This window comes from Dromaius novaehollandiae, chromosome 1, assembly GCF_036370855.1.
Source record: "Dromaius novaehollandiae isolate bDroNov1 chromosome 1, bDroNov1.hap1, whole genome shotgun sequence".
In the NCBI taxonomy this organism is placed as follows: domain Eukaryota; kingdom Metazoa; phylum Chordata; class Aves; order Casuariiformes; family Dromaiidae; genus Dromaius; species Dromaius novaehollandiae.
Window position 1 is genome coordinate 56,558,054 of NC_088098.1, and position 23,997 is coordinate 56,582,050.

At 45.2% G+C, this 23,997-nt stretch overlaps 1 protein-coding gene across 1 annotated transcript in view; it reads right to left on the bottom strand.

Annotated features, from left to right (window-relative positions):
* The window catches only part of ABTB3 (ankyrin repeat and BTB domain containing 3), a 200,006-nt gene that overhangs the window by 52,705 nt on the left and 123,304 nt on the right, over positions 1-23,997 (bottom strand). The window contains exons 3-4 of the mRNA XM_064513369.1: positions 22,170-22,374; positions 8,716-8,868 (exon numbers count right to left, since the gene is read on the bottom strand). Of these exons, the coding sequence (XP_064369439.1) occupies positions 8,716-8,868; positions 22,170-22,374 (358 nt within the window). The remainder of the gene's footprint in view (positions 1-8,715; positions 8,869-22,169; positions 22,375-23,997) is intronic.

Genomic DNA, 23,997 nt, shown 5'->3' on the forward strand with positions numbered 1-23,997 from the left:
TTAACACGGACATAAAACTGTCTCTGTTCACTTTAATCAGGAGCCAAATTAGACAAGAAAATAAAAATACTCTAGATATTTATTAACTGGCCTCTTATTCCTGTCAAAGAGACACTGAGAATAAATTGGTTACAGATACTGGAAAATACATTAGAAACGTGATGTAACTATTAAGTCTGTATTTCAAAATGGTTTTAATATTCCAGTCCTTGTGTACAGGCCAGGAACCACTTTCAAAATTGGATCTGATTTCAGATTTTAAAAAAAGGCCAACAATATGAGAGAAAAAATTGCGTATGGGCTCATCTCTCATATAAATAGTAGAACAAGTCTTCACTAATCAGCGGAAGACTATGTTATTTGTATCCTGATTATTGTACTCAGGAACATATATAGAGACGGAGCGCATGAAACACTGATGAACTTGCTCTCAATGGAAAAAAACCAGAAGGGCTGTATCCTCAAGCCTGTAAAAATAAAAGCGTGCCCTGGCACTAAGACCAAAGTAGAACATAAGGAGAATGTCCTCCTCTCCAATAATTTTTTATTACTGTCTTCAAACAGCAGGTTGCCAAACAGGTTGAGATTCACCTCAGGAAACCTGTCCACTACCTTTTAAGTATTAATATCTCCTTCATCCTCTGGTACCGTTGGCACCAAGCGACTGTTGGATTTTGTCAAGTAGCTTGTTTGCAACCGCTGGCTGCTTTGGCATTTTTGTGTCTAATTACTGCAATAGCCACGGCCAGTGTTAAAGGATTAGTGAATATTTGCAGGAAGAACAAGGACATTCAAGGAGCTAGGCACACACCAACTGTCCCTACTTAACAGTGGCTGAATCTAATTAAATAGAAGAATTTCTTAGCAATTTTTGACTCTCTCTCTCTCTCTCCACAATCTCAGCCCCTTTCCCAGTGCATTTTAAGAGAGAGCAAAGGGCAGTGGCAATATTTTTCTGCTGTCAAATTTCTATTTATTAAAGTCTATTTATATTTTTGTGCTGTAGCACAAGCACAAGATTTCCATAAATAAAATATTAAATGCAACTCTTCTTCTTTAGCTTTCAAGTGAGAGCTGTGCATGTGTGGTATAGTATTAAGATGACATAACAAATGGTTAGCCTGCTCTGAAAGAACAAAACAGCACACCTTGCCTTTATGCTGCTGTAGTCTTCCCTTTCCACAACCTTAAGAAAACTCTCTACAGTGAGCCAAGGATGTTCTCATGTTAAATAAGCTTCACTCTTGAGGTTCATAATCCTATTTTCCTAGAGAGCCTTCATTAAGAGGTATGGTCCCAGACAGCAAAAGCATTCTCAGGATCCTTGGGCCAAGGCTACTTGGAAATTGGATCAGATTTTCAATCAAGGACAGATTTTCAAAGGCATTTAGACACTGAACTTGCCCAGAGAGCTTTCTGCATCAGAGCTGTAAATGCAACTTGGAGCCCCGGGTAAGGCTGCAATGGGGCAGCCACTGCTGGAGCATATGGGACTGGAGAGCTGTTAATCCTGATCCCTTGCTACTGCAAGGCTTGGACCTAACTACATCTTCAGTTTAAACTTACTCATGACCAGTTAATATCCCCATATTTTTGTGTCCACACTGCTCTTTAAATAAAGTGTATCTTTCCCTCCTTGGTGTTCACTCCTGATGTATTTAGAGAGAATAGACATGTGGTCCCTCAGCAGTCACTTTGCTTAGCTAAAGGAGGCCCATTCTCCTAGTTGTCCCCTGTGAAAAAAAATCTTGTCAATCCTCACATTATCCATTTCTCTGTATGTAGTCCAATGTGAATATTTTCTTGACCTGGATATGGTATTTGCTCTTCCACATCACCTCCTACCAGTTCCATACTTTCCTACTTTGACTGGAAATACCTCTCCTGATGCATCCTCAAATTTGCTTTTTCATGGCTAAGGAAAAAGCCACTTGGGTGGTTCACAACTGCTCTGTGATGAAATACCGCACTCCGGTCTTTACCACTTTGCTCCTTTTCAGTAATCAGCTCCTGATATAGGATATGTTATAGTACATATTACATACACACTACAGTATATATTTTTGTAATTAATCCCCATGCGCTTGTCCTTACATTGTGGACAAACGAGTTTCATTCCATTTCCATTGTTCTAGCCCTCAAGGTCATTCAGTTTTTCCTGGATGATTTCCCAAACTTGCTCTGTTTGGACAATGCCTCTCAACTTTGTGGCATCAGCAAATTTTAATTTCATGAGCATGATGCTGGTATTTATGCCAAAGCCATTTCTGAAAATTAAAAAAGATCAGTTCTAAGATGGAGAGTTGAAGAACTCCACTTGTAACCTCATTCCAGTCAACAGAGCCCTTGTTGTCTCTCTTTGAGCAAGCTCCTACTCACTTTCCAATACTTTTACTAATCCCTATCTTCTCTATCTTAACTAAGAACTCCCTGCATGGACTGCATCAAACAGTTTACTGAAGTCAAAATAGATGAAATCTACTGAATTTCCTTGGGGTAGAAAATCAGTTATCTTATCAAAAAGCTATTAGATTAGTCTGGCACGATCTATCTTTAGAAAATCCGTGTCACATTTTATCCCATTTTTCCCTCACCAACATGCCTTTAATTAGTCTTTGCTACAAAAACCATTCTAAGGCGTGGCGTATTATTGATGTTATACTAACAGGCTGGAATTTTCCATGGATCATTTTTTGTCCTTTTCAAACATGAGCACTGTCATTATTAATCTTTAGAGTTATGGTGCTAGTCTGGGCTTTGGTAAAAGTATTTCCCTCTGACCCTCTGATTTCATGAACCAGTTCTTTCTCATTTCTGGGACAGAGGTTATCTGGTCACCCCAATTTCAGTGCATTAAGCTGCATAAATTTGCTCTCCTTTTGGTTATATTTTTCCATTTTCATAACTTTGTTGCTGTTATTTATTTTTCCTTTCCCTCCAGGATTTTCTTCCTGAAAACAGAAGCAAAATATTCATTTAAGTTCTCGGGCAATGGTACCTGGTGGTGCTGATGCCCATTACTCACAGGTGCCTTTTGACGGCCAGGACTTGTGTTTACCAGTTTCACTGCTGTACTCCATTAAGAGAGGAGAAAAACATCTTTTTTCATGGTCACGAGCAGAGATGGGACCCAGACTCACAGCTAGCCAGACAGAGCAAGAGATATTATTTGCTGTGTTCACTATATGTGAGCCCACCATCCTCTGGGAATCCAGACATAACTCAGAAATGCTGGCTATGTGTATGAGCGAGCAATTAAAGGGGATCGAGTTATCATGGCTTAAGCACACACCACCCATCAGCTGAAAGGCAGCAGCAAACCCTGGGCACGCTTTCAGCCCACCCAAAGCATAAAGAGAAATGTGTCAGGCCAATGGCCCTGAGGAAATCTCTAGGGATGCTTCAAGCTGACATGTCACCCTTTGCAAATGGGGTGGGTTGTTATCCCTCAGCAGATGAGTGGTAACTTGCTAAGCCACAGAAATTCAAGGGCGCTTGCTGGCATGTCCAGGCCCTACCTCGCTCATCTGCAAGCACATCCTCCCTGTCAGCTGGAAGCCCGGCCGTGCTTGCCAACTCCTTGAAACTTTCCATCTGTGCACAGGCACAATTCTTGTCCTGCTTTTGCCAGCTCTGCATTGCATGTGTGCTGTGCTCAGCCAGAGGTTGGGATGACTGACAGCGATGCTATCACCCGCAAGTCAATTTGACTAAACGTAAGGGGGAGCTCTTACTACACCAGCTGAGACAGTGTGCGCACTGCTGTGCAATTCCCCTTGAGTGGATAGTCCCCTGACCACTAGGGACTGCAAGTAAGAGACTGAGATGTCTCTTACCAGCACCCTGTTGATACGAGAGCCCAAGAGGTCTCCTGCAGGCTGCACATAAATATGAAACAGGGCAAGATAAAACAGACCCCGGGGAATTCCACCCACAAGGAGTCTGATGGCAAAAATGCCATTTCCCATCACTACCCTTTGGTTACAACTGCCAGAAAAGGACATCAGACCTCTCCGAAGAATTTGCTTGGACTCCTCCTGCCAACACCTGCCTCCAGTGAAACAGCTGTGGTTGTGACTTGTGATGGACGGTAATGAATGCCACAGGGAGCAATCTCACTTTTCTAATATACAAGAAAAGACACTAGCTTTTTCATCTATGGATAAGAAGAAATCATTCATCAAGGCTATTAAACTATGTTTCTCTTCCAAATCCCAGCCCAGAGCTATTCAGCCTTCAAATGAACTGGGCAACGGACAAGGTATGAAGGAGCGTGAGAGGAGAGCCACCCACCACTGCAGCTGTAGACAAATGTCTAGCCTTAGGGGGAACATTTCTGAAGGATCTTGATGCTCTGGGGCCACATTCTGCATTTCTCCTCATTCAGATGCCAGGAAGGGTCCCTTGGACATGACATGGGTTTGCTCAGTAGCCCCGCAGGGCGTTTCTTCCCCAGCCAAGCCGGGGACATTTAGGGTTCAGCAATCAGTTCTGCACTCTCAAACAGGGCAAGTAGGGATTTCCTCAAATACCTTTTCCCTTGTCACTGGAACTACCAAGAGGAAAGACGCTGCCCACCTGATTCACTTCAATAAACTGTGGAGCTGTTGTCTGTGGGGAACAGGCTCATTGCTAGCCCCAAGCTTTGTAAACAGCTATCTGGGAGTACCTTCCTACCACCTCCTACGCAAAATAACACTGTGATGAACTGAAAGCTCCCACCGGACACAAAGATCTGGGAAAAGCAGTTTTCTGCAGATAGGCCAGCAGAAAGACAAAGTTGAATATAGGAAGTTTGAAGTGATGCTGGGGGTAGAAAAAATCATTTCAAATAACACATAGAAATTGTCCTTTCTAGAGGGTAACTGCTCTCAGGTCTTCAAGACTCCCCGAGAATGGACATTTTTTTGGATTTTTGCTGCTTCTGGATCTCGAAATAAACTACCTTCCTCCCCTTCCACCCTACCAGCCCCTGAACATACCCTTTTTAAACCTCTGACTGGCCAGAAAGTAGCACTTTTTCCAGACAAGAGCAGAAGTGGCCATGTAACAGTCACCTGCATGACATTACCACCTCTCTCTTGGGACAGTTTGTTCCACCATCTTTAGATCCTCCCGGATTGCCATGATATACCACAAGCAGAAATGAAGCCACTGACCCTGACAGAAAGTATGGCTGCTTTGTGCTAAACAATACAGGGTGTTCCTCCCTTGCTCCGTTTTTCTGCCTACAGCCTGCAGCCCACATATGCAATGTAGTTATCCATTAGCAACTCCCCCCCAGCACGTGCCTAACACACTGTTTGTTCCTAACAAACTTCTTACAAAAAGGAGGTATTGAAAAGACATGCAAAAAAACTTCTTGTGTTGAGGCTAAGCAAGTGGAGAGGCACATGTGCTTGGAGTCCCCTTGCAGATGCAATGAAGAGGAGCAGCCAAAACCAGACATTTGTTTGCAGTCACCCAGACCCAGGGCAGCAGATGAGGAGGTCCAACAGAGTTGTTACCCCTGTGCCCTTCTTTGACAACAAATTTCCTCTGTTGCCTGAGGCCTTCATTAACGAAAGGTCTAGCACCTGCCCATACCAGACTTGTGCCAGCAGAAAGTTTCTTTGCACTGCATTTTCTGCTATGTCCAGTTGCTTCAAGTGGCACACGATACCCCTGCTAAAGATGAGCCCTCATTTAAGTCTGTGCTCCCACTTGACCAAGAATACTTTGGACCCATACGAGCTTCAGTTTCACCTAGCTGTTGTACAACCAACAGTTGATTCATCTGCAAAACCCACCTCCTTGCAAGAAGTGGAGACAACTGTCCTACTTAAGGCTGCCACTCCTGGGAGAAGCTAAACGTTTATATCCCTATCTATCTCCCAAGGCTCTGGAAAGGGAAGTAACTTTCTGGCATGACTGCTGCTATAAAACTAAAAGAGATTAGGAAGGAGACAGGCAGCTCCTGATTCCAGCTTCCTTCAGCCCTCTTGCCAGAGCAAGAGCAGTTGCTCTTTTAGGAGATGAAAACATTGCAAGAAATAAAGGAGATGGATTTTAAAAAAAAAGATCAGAAGAGGGGAGAAAGAGTGGAAAAGTTGGAATGAAAGACAGGAAGAAGGCAGAGATGATTTGCAGAGCCACGTATCAGGAACCTCACTGCTGGAGTATGTGATTGAGCTGGGAAGTGTCACATGAATCTGCTGGGAGACCTCCACGCTCTAAGTTCAGATAAGAAACTGAACATTTGTTTTTTATCTGCACTGATCCTGAACTCCAAAGCCTTTGAGATTCTGCCAAATCTCTCTCGCACTCTCCCTCTCTCTTTTCATGCATATTCTTCCAGTGTGGAAGTTGATCTTGCTTTATGCTTTTGCAATGACGTGTCATGAATCAACACTGTGGAATGATGCAATATCACAGCACAGGACATGGAAAATGGAATATAACACATGATGAATATTTTGGTTGAAGTTCTTATATTTTAGGGACTAACGAAAACTGTTAAGAAAAGCCTAGAAATTGAACTGGTTTCAAGGTTTCACTTATTAAGATGGTTCTATAAAGGTCATGAAAATGTATCAAACTAACTGCATTTAAAATCCTCCAGCTGTAATCTGTCACAGAACTCATTTGAAAAGCCATCTCCTGGAAAGTTGTTGCGTTTTTGCCCCCACAGTGTTTGCATTTATGGAATTGGTGCTTGCTGAGGACTTGATACTTGGAAACACTTCCTCCCTAACAGGGAGGAAAGAAAGGCTGGCACTTGGGTTGGTGGCAATGGGAAGTGCTAAGGGTTTGTACTGAACACAAATGAAAAATTACAAGCTGTAAGATTTCAAATTAATGTCCTGATGCTTCACCTTATTCTTCAGAAAAAGCTCAGTCTTTCCTTTGATCTCAGAATTACAGCTGCATAGGACCTGATTCTCAGCCATTCAAAGAACCTTTTACCCTATGCTGGCAGTACCCACAGACCCTAAAATAAACACAAATTACAGGAACACTCATTTACAGACTTCTGCCAGAATAGTAGAGTGAGATTTTCATTTTGGGACATCAATAAGGTGCCTACAGTCACATAAGGGCATACTGCAGAGTCTGGTCTATGTAAAATCCAGAACTTGGCTCAGAAAAGATTTCTCTTTTCATCCCCACTGGATTAATTCTGGGCTGTGTTCTTCAGTCTCATTCCTGCCTGCAAGAGTGGAATAACAGCTATCACTTATTTTCTTTATGAAATGAATTCTTGATAGCAGCTTTAAACCAACTGCTGATTTGTTCTTCAAAATTAATAAATATTCTTGGAGCATAATACAACTCAACCCTACTTTAAATGATTTGGAAACTTCTGTAAAATTCTCTAAATAAATGATGGTGTTTTCCATGTACATGCTGACAAAATATAACTTTGACTTCAAGAATGGTATATTCTGTTTTCTTCATCCACAAATATTTAACTGTTTTTAACTTCATTTTTAAGACAAAGTGTGTAGGGTAGAGTCACTAATGGCTTATCTGCAATCCTATCTAAATACTAAAAAAGGTATTTAATTGTGTCTTTTCAAGAATAAGTATTTAGTCTTCAAAAAGTGCATAGTACCTACAAGTCCTGACATTTCAATAGGGATGCAGAACATTGCACTTTTGGAAATGAGGACCAAGATGTTCACACTGAAGGGAAACAATTACAGTCAATATTTGAAATATGAAACTCTGAAGATTTAGCTTTTGAAATTCAACATATTTTTTCAATTAAAAATTCACAAGCTGTCAACTATAAAAATCTTTATGCAGGTCTCAAAGTGAAGTATTATACTATTTGGTGAAAGAGCATGTCAAGGCCAGAGTCAACAAAATACAGCTGCTCTGAAGCTGGTTGTCACAGCTAATCAAGTGGATAATTCCTCTGCTTTCCGTGTTGCAGGCGAGAACGCACCTATTGCTGTATGAGAGTCAGACTGCTGAAAAATAGGTTTTTACACACAAATCTGTTAATAATAGTATTGAATAATCCCTACTTCAACAGATTCATAATGCCTTTTCAGATGAAGATATAAAACAAACATATTCTTGACTCCAGAACAGCCCTAGATAATGCTTTTATACATGGACATAATAATAAGGCAAAACAGACACTAAAAACATATATTCTGGCAATAAATACTTTAGGACTTCATTAGAAAACCAAAAGGTCACATCTCATATACGAAAAAGTCAAATTATCTAGGCTGACATTTACAACTAATTTGAACTGACACTAGCATGAAAAATATAATTTTACTGCAAGAGGTAGTCTTACATATAAGTTAAATGTGCCCTTTAACCATTACTGCTGAAAACAAAGCACTGAAGAATATCTGCAGCCCTGCCAATTACATCTCAGGATTTTATAACAGAGCAATGTGAAGCAGACAATTAGCGGAAGATTTCAGCCCCTCGTTACCAAGCCGAACCTAATGGTGAAAGAAAAAAGCAGCTCTGCTGACCAGATTAAGGGCTCGATCCCGCTGTGAGATATTCAGGCACCCATTACCATGCAACCGGCTTATCCACGGATGTGAGCGAATACCAGAGCCGATTTTGCAACACCCACAGCGACGAGCCTGAGCATCCCTGCGCCTCCGAGGAAATAACAGAGCCCTCTGCCTGCCTGCTAAATTCCTGCCACTCGGAAAGAGAGGCAGATTTTGCACAAAGCATCCGATCTTTTGGGGGACTTACTTCAACTGTCGAGGTTCACAGTCAACTCCAGGCAGCAGGAGCCTCGCCGCCTGCCGCACGTCATCGCTGTCCACGGAGAAGCTGCGGCGGTGCCCCGCGTGCGCCACGGCGACCCGTATCCACTCCATCAGGGGAGGCAGCACGATGAACGGCCTGGGGGGGCACACACACACATCAACGCTACCGTATGCTAGCAGCACCATTGCAGGTATAGAGGCAGGGGTGGCGTGGGGGGCATTTGTGTATATATACATGTCTATAGGGAAGGAGTGCACAGCAAGGAACAGAGAAAAGGAAAGAAGGGAAACACGAGCAAGGGGTAGCAAAACCAGCTCAGCACATTTTAGGCAGGTCCAAACCAAGATGTTCTGCCCTGTCTCCGCAGCAGGTTTGTTGAACGGGGAGATTTCGTCTATGGGGCACCTGCGAGGCTGGTGCATCCTCCCTCTCCCCCCCGGCTTTGCACGGCATACCCCAGTATGGGCACTGGTTGGCACATCCGTGACCGTTCACACTCCCTTGCAGGAGCAACGGGATCGTTTCCCTGCCCTCAGGCTGCAGGGGATGGTGAGGTGGCATGCAAGGAAGGTCCCACCATCTCCTGCTGATACAAGGTGAGACTTGTCCTTGGTAGTGACAGCGGGGACCTTTCCAGCTGATCCCACTGTATTTTGGAGGCATCTTGAGCAGCTTTGGAAATTAGACTATTTTGTTTCACTTTTAAGTCTACTGTCCTTTGTATTAAATTGCTACACCTTAGCGTACCAGCTGTTCTGCCACTTGATCAAAAACCAAAAAAAAAAATGCCCCCCCCCCCCCCAACACACGGTGGCACTCTGGGCCACAACCCTTACTTGAGCAAAGCTTGGTCACTAGCTGAGTTACAGTCCTTCACTCCAGAAGACCTGGACAGCCCAGTGGCCTAGTGGGAGCTGCCCAGGCCTTATGTGAAGCATGCCCCCATCCATACTGAAATTTATTTAGGGATTCAGAGAGAAATGCCAAACCTTGAATAGCAGCCATAGCACCATGTTCTAATTTAGGGTTAAAAAAAAAACAAAAAAACTGCTGCTGAACATCTCGGAAGGTCACTGTCGGTTAGATCCAGGGGAACCAAAATGGACAAAATCCCTAGAGCAACGTAGGCTGCAGCAAATGCCTTCCTATCCCTGGCAGGCCCAAAACGTCCAAAATGGGTGTCTGCTCGGGTGGTGTCCTCCATGGCTGTACGTAGGAGCAAAAAGTCTGTGTGGGGAAGGGATGAGGAAGGGTAGAAGAAATCCCTATTTATTATCATAAAAAATAACCTATCTGTCCAAAAGATATTTGAAAACTATGCTCGAAGTCCTAAGCTGTATGCAGACACAGGGAGGCTTTTTCATCCATGAAGTCGATACCACGGCTAGGGGATGCTAACAGACCATTGTTTTAACATTAAAAAAAGAGATTAAGCTTATAAATGAACACTATCTTCAGGAACATCTGTATTTAACCTGCTCATACTTTGTTTTTCTGAACTTTTTCCTTTTTGTCTCATTTCCTATTTTGTTCCTTTTCCCCTCCTCTTTAACTCTATGCTCCATTTATCAGCTCACAGGATTTCTTTCTAATACTGGAAATATTCCTATTAGTGCAGCAACTTCCCCTACTGTTGCCCCCTTCATTTCTCCCGCTCCTTTTGCTTTGATATCCCTTTTGCTTACTTACCTTTCCCTCTGTGCTCTCTTTTCACCGAGGAGAAAAAAAAAAATCTGAACGAGGTACCCAGTAGGCAAATACTTTTTATTTTAAATATATAACTTTAGCCAAAAATCTACCCTGAGAAAAATGATTTAATAGGATGTTGATTCTGGAATATCCCTTTTTCCATTTAAAGCTCTTTATGCCATTTATTTCTCTTTTGAAGACTTTCCTTTACGTGGCTCTGATATTAATATTCTTAAGGAGAGATGAGGTATTTCAAAAGTGCTGAAGGATGCAGAAGCCCTAAGGCCACTAACTTTCCCTGGGATGTTGGTTCCTAAATCTCCTGGGCACTTAAACAAATAACCTCCTCTTGAAATACGACATCTTTTGCTGACGTGACACTTTCATTATTATTCTATTCAAATACATTTCCATCACCTCATGACCAGGCTGCATTTTTTCTAAGGCCTTTGCTTTCTCCAGACCTGCCACTTCAATTTAAGGAGGCTGATAAGAAAGGAATATACTCTCCCACAGCTACCGTGAAAAGCTTTCCCTGAACCAGCTAATTTGCAATGACAGTGGCGGTGGTGGCAGCGGTCAGAGGAGGGAGATTGTGTGCCTTGGTGGATAAAGCCGCTGGCCGCTTTAACCGAGGACTGCAAAGACCTTGGGCTGTATTACACGGGGGCTGACCGGTGAGAGCAGAAAGGGGCCAGGATTTGGCCATAAGCCTCTCCATCCGGGGAGGTCGGCACCGCCAGGTAGCGGAGCAAGCAAACCTGGCCCTGGGGAGCTGGGAGTTAAGTGCACCTGGTGCAAAGAAAACGAAAAGGCTCCAAAACTTGTGACACGCTGTTTTGCCAGTATATCAGACTGGGAACAGATCAAGGGACAACAGCAGGGAAAAACTGCTGCGCGCTGCCCTGGGGCGTTAGTAGGTACGGCAGCAACTCTGGGAGAAAAGCGCTCGCTGGTACACTGCAGGCTGCCAGCACCAGGTCTGTGGAGCCTGGCTTGCTGCTTGCTCACATGCTGTCTTCACAGGACAAAAAATATGTATTTCTCCTCCAGGCATAAATGAAGGTGAAAGAGAGAACGAGGAATATATTTGCTTCTGGAACATGACCTTCTTTCTAGGCTATGGCAAGGAGAAACGACGATTCTTTGTTTTCCTTGGAGCGGAGCAGATCCTCTTTAGTAGTGTTAAATAGCTGGGAACAACTGATTGGTGGGAGTTGTTTTCATCACTCACCGAACAAACAGCAGAAAGGGAACTGCAAATCACACTTGAAATGTAAAAATGCATATAATTACACGCAAAACTAGGTGCGATGAAAACAGTTAATGGGAAACTAAATTCTAGGCTACAGTTTGGATGGGGGAACACAGTCTGTAACAGAGAAATGAAGACACGCATGTATAGAGCCCTCCTATAAAAACTGCTGGATGAAAAGAAAAGCAGAGGGCCATGGCTGAACAGGGGATCCAGAGGTTCACTCAGCAGAGAATCTGGCCCACTGCAGTAAGGAGCAGATAAAACATTTACAGACATCGTAATCACTGCACTACAAAATTTCATTTTTTCTTTCCTGGTCTTGCAAACTTTAATGCAGAAATAGAAATGAACATGATTATTTGGTATAATAAATGCAGAAAGGGAAAAGAATCAGTGTTCTGCGGAAGCGGGCAGATTTTCTTTAAAGGCTAGTTTCACTCTGTACATGATGGCATGGAATTCACTCAGAATATTACATTCTTTTTTCAGAGGCAAAAACTCCAACTCTGCATATCTGCGCATGTCAGGGAATTTGTATTTTGAGAAGAGAACCAAATATGGTTGAGTGCAATAGGTTAAAAATACCCCTCACGAGTCTATCCACCACGTGAAGGGTTTTTTAATGCTATTTCTGGGCCAAGGAAGAGGAACACAAAGTTACAGGGAAGTTTCAGCCACAAGATAAAATGGCATCAGCAAGATACATTTCACTTTCCAAATGACACCGTGGGAAAACAGATTAGGCAAATACATCACATCATTAGCATACACAACTGATAAATCTCTGCTATTCAAAGGCAGATAACAGCTAGGAGTTTCATTGCTTTTGTATTCCTGAGCAGGCACATAGCAGATAAGTCACCTCGGTATACCTTTTGGAAGTATACACCTTAATTAAATTAATCTAAGAAAGATATGAATATATGCTGTGCCGGACACTGACTGAACAGATGTGGAAAGTCAGGACTAAGTGGATTGCCACAGCAGCATCTTATCAGAGCGTGGGTCCGCGTGCACCATGGATAGCGCAGGGCAGACCTTCTCCTCCAGCCCCTGTTTATACCTGCACTTAACTTTAAATATATGCTCCAGTCCTCTTTAATTCACTGTGGTTAAGTTAAGCACGAGCTGAAGTACTATCCCAGAAAAGGATGGATTTCGCCAGAGGCTCAGATATTTTCTTCGGCCATAGTCTAAGGGAAAAAACATCCCAGATCTGGACGCAGAGAGACTTCTCAACATACAGGTCACCTGCGAGGGAGAGCAAGGAGGAGGAGGAGGCGGGGGGAAGCGAAAGAAAGGGAACTGCCACGGAGCGGACGCTGCTGGGCACAGTCCCGGTCCCCTGGCGAGGTGACAGCCCAGGAAGGCAGACCCCAGCCCTCTGCCGCCTGGCTGAGGTGGCTTGGGGACAGCAGTGCCCTCCAGCCTGGTCCCCTGAGTGCGGGCCTTCATCAGGTCCCTACTCACAAAATGAAAAGGGAATTATCACAGAGCTTTCCTCCCCACACCTGGAGATTTCTCTTTTTAAACCAGTGGTGGCAATCGAGGCGGCAATCCAAGGTTCCTCCCAGTCCGAGGTTCCTCCTCGAGGACTGAAACTTGCTCCCTCCACATCACATCTCTTCCCGCTCCCTGCCGCAGCCCAGCACTCCCCGCTTCTCCTTCAGCTATTCTGGGAGGGCTTGGGGACCTGCGAGCTCCTTGGCTTTGCAGGCATCTGCAGGGAATAACCGCTTGGCAAACCCTAGCCAGGGACTCGGCTCGGCTTCCTTTCCTGTCCCGGATCTCACACATCTCTCGTCACATCGCCCTTAGATGTGGCAGCTCCCCCTCGGCACCCACCCACGCACCTCTCCCCCACGTGCTCCCTGCGGCGGTGGGGCCGCTGCTTCCCCTCCGCGCCGGCTCATATGGCCGGCTTCCTTCGTTACTGCCAAGGCCGATGTCTCCCAGGCTGCGCCGCAGTCAGATGGAGCGCTTCGATTACAAAACGGCTGATCGGGAAAACAAATGTTATTGGGGGTCCTAAATGTAATGTATAACCCCACTCCTACTACGCCGCCTTAACTACATGAAGGATTATAGAAAACCCGCATCCCTCCCAAGATGCAAACAGCCCAGGAGACGTGGCTACCTTACCAAGAGAGTCTCGTGATGCACAGCAGTCCCCTTCTGCGCTTCCTGGCACATGGAGAGACTAAAAGTCCCATCTTAGTAATAGCTCAGGCCCTATCATTACTATTATTGTTACCAAGGGCAGTATACCTACATATAAACATGAGAAATCAATGGATAAAAGAGAACAAGAAAGGTTCACTCTAAAACTCAATCTTGTATTTCATTATTTTCATGTGGGTCTGTGAGAAGTTTGATGAAATTGCTTTTTAGACATAGCCAGTTGTGGCAGTTGAGCCATAAAGCACTTGAGCTGGCGCTCCTGTGAATCCCAGATGTGAATAATCTGCAGCCCTGCTTTCTTCCTGTCCCTACCACATTTCCAGGGTACCGAGTCTCTGCTGCCCATCAAACGTGGCTTTATGGTCCACCTGCCACACAAACCTTCAAGAGCAGGGCTGACACACACGCCTACCCTCTCTTTTTCTCCTTGACTTCTCCAGCAAGCCAAGCAAACTCTTTGCTGGGTTTCCCTTTGCTCTCCAGATGAGGAAAGCAAGTGCAAACCCCCCAGCCTTGACGCTGGGTATGCGCGAGGCACCCCTCGCCCTGCACCACACGCTGTCCCCTGCAGAGCTCATCACGCTCTGGCATGAGCACAACAGCCCCAGGGCGCTTCTCTTGCTTGGGGACCCCTGACACCAGACCTGGAGGGAAAACCGCACGGGGACAGGGACGAGGCACCTCTTGCAGCGGGCTGCAGGCTGCGAGCAGCCCTGCCACCGCCTCGTGCTGCGGCCCAGAAGCCAGGGAACACCCTGGGACGTGACCGCAGCTCCCACTGGTCGCAGGACTCGTGCTGAATTCAGAACCGGAGGGGTTGGAAGGAGGTAGGGCGGGGGGGTCCGGAATCCAGGCAGCAATCTAGGAGCAGCCATGCACTGGACTGGGCATGACAAAGGCACGTTATATCCCCGGCGCTCCTTTACCTTAAGTTAGAGCCTTTCAAGATGTCCAAGAGCCTCCGTCATGTACATAGCTTTTCATCTCCTGGGTCTCTCCCTCTCTCTTGCAGAAGGTGATCCATGTTTTTGGCTGAACCCCTCCGTCAGGAAAGCACACGGCTCTTGTCCCAGTTCCTGCCATCAGGGTGAATCCTCCCGAGCTCCCCTTTGGCAGGGGACTCCCTCATCACCTTTGCCAGGTGATCAAAGTCCCAAGGGAGGGACTGTTGCTTGTCAGCTTCTCTGGCATGCAGACTTAAACTGCCTTCCCGATGGCAGCCTCCGCCTTGCTGAAGAGAAGTCCCTTTGAATGATAACCACTCAGGTTCAGCAATCCTCTGCTGTCGGTGCTGTGCCAATTGCAAAACGGTTTTCCCTTACCTTCTGCGCATTGTAGCTCATGGATGATGGAAAGGCCACCAGCCCCTCATCCACAACGGAGCTCGCAGTGCGCTGAAGGTCTGGGAACTCATCAAATGCGCACAAGAGATTTCCCCAAATAATCACAGTGCTCAAAGACAAAATTGTAGCTTCAAGTGCATCAGTCTCTATTTACAGGGGCACTTCACATCATTGCTGTTCTCCAAACACCAAGCCCTTGCCCTGCTACAGGCGCACACTCATGGGATTATATCGATTGCTAGGGAGAGGACTGGCCTGATGGTTTGCATCATGACAGGAACTGAGAAATTCATGAGTATTAATCATATTCCGATGCGAGTTCCCGCTGAGGTCTTGGACACTTCTTCCTGTTCCTCCCTCAGTTACGCTAGCTGTAAAGTGGACACAGCCGTAGAGACCTGACTTTACTCTAACTTAAGGGACTACTGTCGGATTTAATTATCACAATTGATTTGCACGACTTCTGCTTGCAGGATCCTTATTTATTCAGGAGGATGCTGTTGTGCTAGGCGTTTAATTTGTTCGCTCACTCCAGCAAAAGAACGGTGATTGCAAGCCTATGGGATAATGGCAGCCAAAGTGCTATGCTCCATTCACTCTTCTTTACAACTGCAATTGCAACACAGTAAAAGAGTGAGCAGTGCTCCTGAAAAGTGGAAGACTGTAATTATATAAGAAAAAGCCTGCATGGACAAAGGTAGAGAGATGTTTTAGTCTGCAGGTATGAGTCAGCGACTTTAAAATTATGAAGGGATCCTTTCATTTCCATCCTGTCTTTTTTTTGCTGTTGTTAGGAAAATCCCAAAAGATGAATTGAAAAGCATTCTCAATTCTGACAATTTTCATTTAGAAAATACAATAAAATTATACATACAGTGCCAGTCCATTTTTAGTATTATTGGGGCATAGAAAAACATGTTTTTCCAATGTTTAGCCTACCTCTCATATGGGGTTTTGGGCTGCAAAATGTATATTTTACATTTATACCATAAGCTACTTGCCTTTTGAGAGAACAAATAGTTTTTGATGCACGTAGAAGTCTGTCAGCCCTGAACCTGCATAGGGACCTAACAGTGCTGATTCGTCTATGACGCGACGCAACGGCACATGAATTCACACGGATATCCCACACTAGGCAATTCTTCCATAACTCCCGAATCTGCGCTAAGGGTGACCCAAGTAATCAGCCTCTGGAAAAGCCAATTCTGCATTTTATTCAGCCTGAAGGATCAATTCTTCTCACTGTCATACAAGCGTCATCGAACTGAGCAAGAACAGGCCCTGTCTAAGCGCAGGGAGGATTTAGCCATATGCTTTAAGGTATCAAGACTTCAATGTTCCAGTCTGCACAAAGGTATTGGCAAGTCCAGTTTTTGAACTCGTATTCAGTGTTTGAATGTGCAATCCCTGTTCTTTCTCTAGCATTAAAAACACTAATGGCTGAGACTTGAAACGCCATCGAGTCAAAGCGATGACTTGTCCAGAAACTACAATGGGGAAGTATTTCACAGGCAGTTTGACATCTAATTTGACACAACTCACCGTGATATAAATACATGGAAAGAAGCCAGTGTTACAAGTGCTGACGAGAGTGCAGCTCCGAACGTCCCAGGCGACATGCTGTTCCCTTAACACTGCACAGAATTTTCTCTATTTAAAAAATCCTATGGCAATCACACGGACAGCTGAAGTCTAGCCTGATAAATTAGATTTAGAATACAGCCCAGGTCCAGCAAGGATATACTGTCTGACAGCAGAGCTACAAATGCTGCCTAAACCATTTCTTGTAACATGTGCAATCTAGCATGCAGCAGACAGCTGCCAATACTATTTTGAAGGGATTTTTTTAAAACTAGGAAGTTTGATACTTAGGATGCAAATCTAGAGGATTTACCTAAGGCTAAATTTGGGATTTCTTTTCAGTGGCTCTCAGAGAAATCAACCGTGATACTAAGTTTAACTTCAGTGAAGCCAGGGTTTCACCAGCTGAGGTTTTCAATTAAACTGTGGTTAAAACAGGCCCTTTATGCTAGGTTATGCCATACTGGCAGTCAAGCATGTGCAATGGCTTCTTGGAATACACACTGCAGGATGAATAGGTTTCATACCAGCACTTTCACATTCCCATTTTCCCAAACGAGGTGCAGCACTAGAAGTTTACCTGGTATTATTCATCAGCATTCCCGATTATTCGCTCTACTTTTTGCTGACCTCTCCTCGAGACTGGTCTACCCATGGAGTTTGCACCACGTAACTGTTTAAAGCGGGGACATATTTCCCTAGTTATCCACTTACCAAAATGGTTATACAGGTTTAATCTGTACTATGGACACAGCTGTATCAGTTACAAAGGTGCTTTGAATGAGTTCAGCTTATTTTATACCAGTGGAACACTCTTCCCATTAAGGGAGTTTCATCACATTAATTAGCCAGGTATACTAATAAGTATTCAAAGCACAAAACAAAATTCAGGCAATAACCTGAACCCTTCCTATTAATCAGAATTAACTGCAGGCTACGATTCACATGTATGTGTACGCGCAGGGGAAGCATATATCTGCATGTGCCTGTGCGTGTAAGGTAGGCAGAAACATAATAAACAAGAAGTGGCCCCTGGGAGTTTATGAGGGATTGCTCCACATTCGGGGAAAAAGTAGTGAAGGGAAGAGAAAAGGAGGCTGAAAACAGACAAGTATCTATCAAATCAATTAAGACTCGAGGGGAAAAGACAAAGGCTGCCACACTGTACACAGAGTTAACACTTGCCCGAGGAAGAACGGCAGAACAAATCCTGGAGAAGGAACTTTGCTGCCTGGTGAACAAAATTAGTGGCAGCTTCTGAAGGGGCTGAGCTGCTGAGCTGCCGTTTCTCAATGGGCTGCTAATGGGGAACGTGGAGAGTTAGGAAGTAATGAGGACTTTGTCAATACAGCTGTGGATAAAAGTGGGTAAGGAACTGCTTAAGGAAAAAAACATCACACAAATCTGCAACTACAGATTCTGTGCTTTCCGGTGCTTAAGAAATTAACTTGTAGTAATTTTGGAAGTGTTATAGAGGCTGAGAAGCAAAATATAACCACGGAACAGATCCTTTTATTAAGCCAGAAGCAGTAAGAGAGAAAGCAATCTTGGCGACAGTGGTCTCATCTACAATTCCTTCCTCTTTTTTTGTTCTTTCCTGGGAATTTTTAAAAACAGACCTAAATAATCTGCAGCCACCCGCAGCGGGAGGCACCGGAGGAGTATGGGTTTCACAGATAGCACCCGGCGCAAGACTACCATCTCCATTGCCTCCCAGCCATGGAGTATTAGTGAAGTGTAGCCCCACACAAACCAGTCCAAACCCCCCTCCCTGTACCTCCGCTGGCCTGCCGAGCGCCAGCCAAAATATCTGTCTACACAGCACTCAGGGCCACTAGGTAATACATCCCTGGCACGATGGGCTTGTCTTACTACCAACAACCCAAGAGCTGCCAGCTCTATTTAAAATTGCCGACCACACGACCAAAAAAGCACAGGGCTTCTTCAAAACTGATTGGATTGAAAGATGTATATGAATTGGGAGGGGGTTACACAACTGTCTTCTCATTGGGGTTATTCTGGCCTTTAGGAAATGCGGAATCTTTTCCAGATTTCCTGAGAAACCCTGGCCTCTTTCTGATCCCTCCCCTCCCTCAATAAAAGCAGCTCCAAAAAAATCAGAAACAGCCCCACAACATAATTATTCTTTCCCCCTTTTATTTCATGTAAAGATAAATACTGTTATAAATACACTGCATTCTTATTTCCTTACCTCCCTCAAAAGCAAACGTAGAGAAATGCTCCCTAGAAACTAAGTGCCAGATTTATTCAAAAGTAAACATCCGATTTTACGCGTCCTGTAAGATTTTACGGGAGGTGCCGCTCCTTGTATTAGCAAGTGCTAAGCCAGGCAGGAGCGTACCCTGCATGCCGCAGGCACGGTGCTCCGGGTCCTCTCCCACGTGCAGCTCCCACAGAGGGACAAGCAGAGCCTCTGCGGCTTCCGAATTCAAGCGGGTTTGGACCCAGCATCCAGGTGGAGCAGAGACGCGTGGGAACGATGTCAAACTGCGCAGCTGGGAAGAGCTCTCAAATGGCCACTGAGCTCTGCAAGAGCCTGAGGAGCGTCCTGGAGCATCTCTGCAACCCTCTCCACCCCAGCCATGCATGGTCAGAAGAGGAGGGGGCCAAAACAGTAGCCAAATTGTCTTTAAGTGAGCCAAAGACAACCCCCGTTTCATGCAAAACAATCTATGGCCAGATCCATGCTGTTTCTGGCTTCTCTACACTAGCAAGGACACAAGAGGCTGGGGAAGGGGAAAGTAATCTGGATCCACTTTTTCCTTTCTGTGCTTTTCCTAACATAAAAGTAACTACAACAGCCGGAGAAGAAGAGAGGGAACGTGGAACTTAGATAAGGCATAAAGTTTGAAAACATTCTGAATATAAAAATGTCATGTTTAACAAGCCCACTCCCTCATAATGCATAAAAACCCATAATGAAAACTGAAAACACCAGAAATAAGTCACGGACCATAAAGCGTGCCTGCATATAAGGAGCAGCATTGATATTCTTTGATGGAAAATATGAAGGAAAGCTTCTCAAAGCATTAAATAGAAGTCAGCTTAACCAATCTCTCTTCCAAGACAGCACAGGATGGTTATATTCAGCTGGTAAAACACACTATAGAACAAAATTCTGTGGAAATATCTGGGCATATGCTTAACCCTGTATCCCTTCCACTTGTGTTCTCTAGCACTAAGTACTAAAGCATGTTTGATTAGGCAATAGAAGGAATATCTGTTCCTTCCAGAATTGACCACAAGCTCTTGGCAATAACACTGAGTACTTACTTTGGCCCTAACCACATACCACAGTTGTTAACTGGCCTTCCAAAGGAAGACGTTTTGCCAAACAGAATATTCAAAATAAAAGAGGAAGAAAAATTGCATCTGGCTTTATATAATCAGCATTTCAGCTGCTCTAACAAAGACAATACACATAAGATTATCTCAGAAAAAGGAAAACCTATTAAAGCAAATACTATATCTGAATTTTCTAATATTTCTGCCCTTTTCACTTTCTGCAGGGAAGTCTTTGGAAATTTAAAAAACCAGAGCCTGATTCTGGCTTCCTGTATTCCCTCTGGTTCCGCTAATAATATTCCCACAGATGAGGACTACAGATCAGGCAGGGCTATGTTCTAATTTCAGTAAAGTTGCTACCTCTTTGCATAATACCGACCATGAACACTTTGCTCGTGAGTTAGGCTTTCCACAGTAACAAGGTCAGTTGAAAAATCATGTGGAAAAAAATTGGCAATGAGAAAATTCTGGATTCTTTTAATTTTCCTTCCGTTTTTTTTTTCACACTTTGGAAACAATAGAGCAAAAACTGAAAAACATGCTCTCTTGAGTGACCCAAACTAGCAGAGAATCAGCATGCCAATCCAAAGGCAGATGGCAAAATTCCCAGTACCGTCATTAACGCTAAAGTTTCCTCTTGTACGCTTTTCTGTGAATCAATATAACAATATTTCAATGAAGATATCATATTATAGGCCATTTACAATTACAGATACGATGAGATTCTCAAAGGTGGCCTTTGCGATGCAGACCTCCTCCTGAAACACTAACCAAACTGTTGCATGTGCAGCTGTCAGGGCACGTGCACAAATCGGTTTGGCTCACATATACCATGTGATGTATACACATATCCATCGGGATGCAAATGTGGGGTCCAGCTTGAAAAAGGAGCTTTCCTTTGCACCATCACAATACATATCCAAAAACTGAATATCCAGCACTTCCGAAACATCGGTGGCTCTTCCCATCTCCTTACCGGTTACCCCTGTTTCAGGGCTGGTGAGAAGTGAGGCAGGGAAATAGCATGACTTGCCTCCAGCCACAAGAAGAGGCAGAGCTGGCTCATGTTACTAGAGAGTTTGTTGGGTTTTTGACAAGAGATGACTTTATTTTCTTGGCCAGAAAGTTGTCCTGGTTCGTTTTTGCGGTGCCTCAATCTAGAACAGCTGCTCCCGGCTGAGCGAGGGCAGGCGGCTGCCCCGCGCCTGGGCAGTGAGGCAGAGGCAGGCAGCCTTCAGCCCTGCCTCCTCTGCTCCCAGTGAAGAGGTGGCAGCTCCTGACTCCACGCCTGGCCACACACAGACGGCTTCCCGCCTAGAGAGAGCAGACATGGGTTTATTTTTTCTTTTCTGAGTACTACTTTGAAGTACCTGATGTATCACTCGGTAACCCTGGCGTTGCGTCCCGCAGTGTTTCCTCCTGCTTCTCATCTCGAGGAAGACCCCGAGTCCAAACCGAGCCTCGCATCTGCCTGCCCTGCCTTGCTTTCCTCTAGTTATCATCCGAGGACGGATCAGAGCAACGGTGTCGGAGCCTGCCATGCCACGAACAGCACAGCGCGCCTCACCTGCCGGCCGGCCGGCTCGCAGCCCCCCGATTGCTCCTAGGCATGCATCACGCCTGGGCACTCGGCACGGAGGGAGCCCGACGCGTTCAACAATCTGCTCTTTCTGCACACACTACGCTATTCATTTTCCACTTCCCAAATTACAGCTGTAGAACCCTATTAACGTGTAGAAAAACACATTTAAACCCAAACCTGTTAGGCTAGAAATAGAACTTCTCATTTTCTTTTCCAAAACATAGAAGAGCTGAGCAACAAAGAAAGAAAAAGGAAATCTCCACCAAGTGCACATCTGGAACCAATTTGCCGTCTGTAGCCACTGGGTGTCACTTTTGATATATATTGGGTCAGCTATGGAGCACTTCAGCAAGAGGAATGGCTTTCAAAAAGGTGATCCTAAACCAAAACAGACTGCTCTGCAGTCTCTTATGCACAAGCTATAATTAGCCAGCAGTGCTGATTTATTAATGAAATGTCTTCTCAAAGATATTAAATACCATAAAGTAGCGCTTACCTTTCAGTCTGCAGTGTGACTTTTGACGGCTCCACGTTTGGGTTTTCCCACTCCATCTGCGGGCAATGCATGAAGTAGCAGAGCGTGTACAGGGCCTCTGGCTCCCAGTAGAGTGATCCCTGCTTCTGATGCATTGGCGTGCCGTTCCCATGCTGCTTGGCATTGAGCGGCTGGAGGTGGTGCATTGCGCGGGACACCAGGTCACCTGCAAAGGAAAAGCCAGGTGAGCACGGTGAGGTTCGGCCCGTCTTTCCTTCCCTCGTGCTGCCGACTCGCCCCCAAGTTTTCAAACTAAAAGACATCTCCGGTTGTTTTTCCTTCTCGTTTAACTTAACATGAATAAACAGTAAATGGTACAACAGGATCCTGTGCGTTATTCATTTCCAACTCTGAACCCGTCTGTTGTTTGCACGGGCTGCGGACGAGCCCCCGAAGGCCTGTGGGAGAGGTGTTTCTGTGAATGCCGCGTCCACAGTCACCACATGCGGCATCAGACTGGCCCATCTCGGAGCTGCCGGAAAGCAGGTACGCCGGGGCCTAGGTCACAGCAACCACCGAGACAGCCCTGGGAGGCTGCTGAACCCCTCTGAGTCCCAGAACTGTTGGTGGGGACAAGGCAGAAAGGCGCAGAGGCACAAATCTCTTATTTTCCCCATACAAAGGCTGCATAGTTGCAGCCATGTACATACAGTGGAAGGGAAATCCAGCCTCTTGCTAAGCAAAAGGAGGCAGTCAAATAACGTGCACGCTGCCATATGAATGTGTGCGAAGTGGAATTGGGGGTGAAGAAAAAAAGGGCAAAATTCTTCCTGTTACAAAGCATGCCGGCTGGTCTCCAGTGGGAGGAAGGGGCGGTGAGAGAGGGAGAACAAAAATAGAAAATGCTCTGCCCTGTTTTACATTCACATTTCAGCAGCAGCAACTGGCCCCTTCATGCCATGCCAGTCAGCCTCTCCGCTGACAGCTGCTGCTTCATTGCCATACAGCATCTCATCAAAACCACTGTGCAGCGTTCATCCCTGCTGCGGGGGACGTGGACGCCCGCTCCGCACGTCTCACCGAGTCGCAGGGCAGGCGAACTCACTGATCTGAAGGCGGCCAGGGCTAGTTTTAAAGGCGGTGACTAAAAGCAAGCCGGCTCCGTAGTGCACAGAGCTACATTATGCCCCAACGGGCGGCTGCGGTTTCCAAACGCAACAGCTTGCTTTGGCGCTGTGCAAAGGCACCAGGTGCTCTCCAGCATCCCAGTGCCAGGGCGCAGCGTTTGCCCTCCTCTTTACTGTAAGTGCATGGCCAAACTGCACCCTCTTATTCCACAGGCAAAACCCGGGGTTACACCTATGGATTCATGAGCCGCATCAGCCCCAGGACTCTGGAAAACAACGCGTCGGACGCTACCAGAAACACCTAACAGAAATTACAATTTTTAAGCCCGGGCTGGGCCTCCAAAACTTCTGAATGTTCGCAAGATGGATAACCTGTGAAAGAGACTCACTCCAGCTATTCAGCTTTCTAGAGAATAGAGTATGGCCCATTAGAAAGAGGTCCATTGCCGCTCGCTATGATTATGAAAATGCTGAAAGTTTCCTCGTGTTACAGTTATGGGAAATAAACTGCAATATGCAGACCCTGATCAGCAAGCCCAGCAAATGAGATTAGGTTAGCAGACAGATATGCAGGCAAGCCAAAGTGGCTCTCTAAACACAGTACTGATTGGAGCTAATTAACTACAACATCTCCCTCAGAAGTAGTAAATTTTACGTTCGTTGACTAGCGACCACTGTATAAAAGGTAGCAAAACAATTTTGGTTATAAGCTGTCTGTTTTC